Source organism: Oncorhynchus tshawytscha, linkage group LG15, assembly GCF_018296145.1.
Source record: "Oncorhynchus tshawytscha isolate Ot180627B linkage group LG15, Otsh_v2.0, whole genome shotgun sequence".
NCBI lineage: Eukaryota > Metazoa > Chordata > Actinopteri > Salmoniformes > Salmonidae > Oncorhynchus > Oncorhynchus tshawytscha.
This window is the reverse complement of record NC_056443.1, coordinates 40,760,990-40,765,244: the sequence shown is the minus strand read 5'-3', so window position 1 is coordinate 40,765,244 and position 4,255 is coordinate 40,760,990. Positions and strand designations below refer to the sequence as shown.

The 4,255-nt window shown below is 45.5% G+C and overlaps 1 protein-coding gene across 1 annotated transcript in view; it reads left to right on the top strand.

Moving 5' to 3' along the window:
• Window positions 1-376: 376 nt before the first annotated feature.
• Window positions 377-4,255, top strand: part of LOC112241336 (protein phosphatase 1 regulatory subunit 14B-like) — a 41,273-nt gene continuing 37,394 nt past the window's right edge. The window contains exon 1 of the mRNA XM_042298588.1: window positions 377-1,135. Within this exon, the coding sequence (XP_042154522.1) occupies window positions 932-1,135 (204 nt within the window). The 5' untranslated portion in view covers window positions 377-931. The remainder of the gene's footprint in view (window positions 1,136-4,255) is intronic.

Here is a 4,255-nt window from a genome sequence, read left to right as displayed (position 1 = left end):
ACAACAAACAAAAATACAAATAATTTGTAGACTGCAAATTAACAGCAAAGAAGCCCAAACATTATTTAATATTAGACCAAAACATATATCATTTCAACCGTTACTTACATTTGATTTCCAAAATTAAAATCACTTGGGAGACGATTTACTGGCGTTTTTAACAGTCTTTTATGTCCAACAATTAAAAACGTTTTCAGGGACTCAAAATAAAAGCACCAGCTAAGAACGCTGTGGTTAGTAGTGGGGCTATGGTGTCTTTAGCAGTGAATGAACGTGTTAAAATATGTGGCAGACGGAAAGAGAGAGAGAAATATATATATACAGAGAGAGATGAGCACTGCAGAGAGAGAGAGAGAATCACTAGAGGAGTTGCGTTTGGAGAGAGGGAGGCACTGAAGGAATAGAGAGAGAGAGAGAGAGAGAGAGGACGCGGAAAGGGCCAAAAAAAGACGAGAAAGAAGAGAGGAGGAAATAGTAAATAAATCAGGACTATCGTTTATTTTGTCTACGTAACGTGAAGTTATCAGTAGAAAACGGACAAGTCAACCGCTTTTTCCAGACGTTTTTACAACACCACGAGGACACAGACGGGAGAACCGCATGGAATATTTTCTCTTTGTACTGAACAGGACACTCTTTGCTTATAGCTGTATTTTTATACGACGAATTGTCACAGTGGAAATAAGCCAATTTTATAGTCTATTTTTAATGGTGATTTTGATTTGGAAACCACGAAGTGAACCTAATGCCATGCTCTTTTGCAAAGAAGGGAACAATAGCGTAACAGAGACTTGACTCGGTACATTTTCTATCTGCTCCTGTAGAATCAATACCGCGTTAACGACCACACAGCACGGAGAACAATACAAAACAACGCGAATAAATTCGCTCTACCAACAGGACTTCCAGGATCTTCTTCAGCCGACAGACCATGGCTGCGGTTACCAGCCCAGAGACGAGTCCTCAACCGCGGGTATATTTCCAGACGGCAGCTGCCGGTTCCACCGAAGAACCGGAGACCCCTGTTCGGAAGCAAGGGCGAGTAACCGTGAAATATGACCGAAAAGAATTGAGAAAGAGACTGAATCTGGAGGAATGGATAATCGATCAGCTAACGGATCTTTACGACTGTGAGGTGAGATATCGATAAATAAATAACACAACGATTAGGTTGAATATCGCAAATGCTACCCACCCTATATAGTGCACTACTTTTGACTTGGTGTAATAGGGGCTATGATTAAAAGTAGTGTACTATTGAATAGGGTGACAATTTGAGGTCATAAAGGCTACTGTAATGAACTAATTGAATCTATCGATTGGGTTTAAGACCCCCCCCCAGGTCTAATAATCAGTTTATAAGGTATTTCATGTGAAAGGTGAACAACGTGGCTGTAATCAGGAATAGATTAAGACTAAACATCACAGTGTCATCATAGCATGACATGACCTTTCTATTAGGCCTCTAACCTGTAGCCTGTAACCTGTAGCCTCTAACCTGTAGCCTGTAACCTGTAGCTTGTAACATGTAGCCTCTAACCTGTAACCTCTAACATGTAGCCTCTAACCTGTAGCCTCTAACCTGTAGCCTCTAACCTGTAGCCTGTAGCCTGTAACATGTAGCCTGTAACCTGTAGCCTGTAACCTGTAGCCTCTAACCTGTAGCCTAGCCTAACCTGTAGCCTGTAGCCTCTAACCTGTAGCCTGTAACCTGTAGCCTGTAACCTGTAGCCTCTGTAGCCTCTAACCTGTAGCCTGTACCTCTAGCCTGTAGCCTGTAACCTGTGCCTAACATGTAGCCTCTAACCTGTAACCTGTAGCCTCTAATCTGTAGCCTGTAGCCTGTAACATGTAGCCTCTAACCTGTAGCCTCTAACCTGTAGCCTCTAACCTGTGTAACATGTAGCCTGTAACCTGTAGCCTGTAATCTGTAGCCTGTAGCCTCTAACCTGTAGCCGGTAGCCTCTAACCTGTAGCCTGTAGCCTCTAACCTGTAGCCTCTAACCTGTAGCCGGTAGCCTCTAACCTGTAGCCTCTAACCTGTAGCCTCTAACCTGTAGCCTGTAGCCTCTAGCCTGTAACCTGTAGCCTCTAACCTGTAGCCTGTAACCTGTAGCCTGTAACCTGTAGCCTGTAATCTGTAGCCTGTAGCCTGTAACCTGTGTAACCTGTAGCCTGTAGCCTGTAACCTGTAGCCTGTAACCTGTAGCCTGTAGCCTGTAACCTGTAGCCTGTAGCCTGTAGCCTGTAACCTGTAACCTGCAGCCTGTAGCCTGTAACCTGTAACCTGTAGCCTAACCTGTAACCTGTAACCTGTAGCCTGTAACCTGTAGCCTGTAGCCTGTAACCTGTAGCCTGTAACCTGTAACCTGTAGCCTGTAACCTGTAGTCCCTGTAACCTGTAACCTGTAGTCTGTAGCCTGTACCTGTAGTCTGTAGCCTGTAACCTGTAGCCTGTAACCTGTAACCTGTAGCCTGTAGCCTGTAACCTGTAGCCTGTAACCTGTAGCCTGTAACCTGCAGCCTGTAGCCTGTAGCCTGTAACCTGTAGCCTGTAACCTGTAGCCTGTAACCTGTAGTCCTGTAGCCTGTAACCTGCCTGTAACCTGTAGCCTGTAACCTGTAGTCTGTAGCCTGTAACCTGTAGCCTGTAACCTGCCTGTAACCTGTAGCCTGTAACCTGTAGCCTGTAACCTGTAGCCTGTAGCCTCTAACCTGTAGCCTGTAACCTGTAGCCTGTAACCTGTAGCCTGTAGCCTGTAGCCTGTAACCTGTAGCCTGTAACCTGTAGCCTGTAACCTGTAGTCTGTAGCCTGTAACCTGCAGCCTGTAGCCTGTAGCCTGTAGCCTGTAACCTGTAGCCTGTAGCCTAACTCAACAACTATATATCCCATTAGCCTAAATAATATGCTATAGTCAAGTCACTCATATACAGTAAATCCCGTCCACCGGACTATTATACTATAACAAAGTGTCACATGGACATTTGGTCCTCAGGGAGTGTCCTACGTCCCCCTCGGACTGCAAATAGATCTCTGTGAACACACACTGGTACAATCGTCTGTTACAACATGAAATGGAATCAAATGACCACCGGACTATTTACATTGACCCTCTCCTCCATTTGTTTTGTACTGCTACTCCCTGTTTATTATCTATGCATAGTCACTTCACCTCTACCTACAAATGACCTCTAACCTGTACCCCCACACTGCACACTGACTCTGTAACGGTACCCCCTGTATATAGCCCACATTGACTCTGTACCCCCCTGTATATAGCCTCCACATTGACTCTGTACCAGTGTATATAGCCTCCACATTGACTCTGTACCAGTACCCCCTGTATATAGCCTCCACACTGACTCTGTACCGGTACCCCTGTATATAGCCTCCACATTGACTCTGTACCGTAACACCCTGTATATAGTCTCCACATTGACTCTGTACCAGTACCCCTGTATATAGCCTCCACATTGACTCTGTACCGGTGCCCCCTGTATATAGCCTCCACATTGACTCTGTACCGGTACCCCCTGTATATAGCCTCCTCATTGACTCTGTAACACCCTGTATATAGCCTCCACTCTGTACCCCCCCTGTATATAGCCTCCTCATTGACTCTGTACCGTAACACCCTGTATATAGCCTCCACATTGACTCTGTACCGTAATACCCTGTACCCCCATGACTCTGTATATAGACCTCCAACACCCTGTGCCTCCACATTGACTCTGTACCGTAACACCCTGTATATAGCCTCCACATTGACTCTGTACCGTAACACCCTGTATATAACCTCCACATTGACTCTGTACCGTAATACCTTGTATATAGCCTCCACATTGACTCTGTACTGGTACCCCCTGTATATAGTCTCCACATTGACTCTGTACCGGTACACCCTGTATATAACCTCCACATTGACTCTGTACCATAACACCCTGTATATAGTCTCCACATTGACTCTGTACCGTAACACCCTGTATATAGCCTCCACATTGACTCTGTACCGTAACACCCTGTATATAGCCTCCACATTGACTCTGTACCGTAACACCCTGTATATAGTCTCCACATTGACTCTGTACCGTAACACCCTGTATATAGCCTCCACATTGACTCTGTACCGTAACCCCCTGTATATAGCCTCCACATTGACTCTGTACCGGTACCCCCTGTATATAGCCTCCACATTGACTCTGTACCGTAACACCCTGTATATAGCCTCCACATTGACTCTGTACCGTAACACC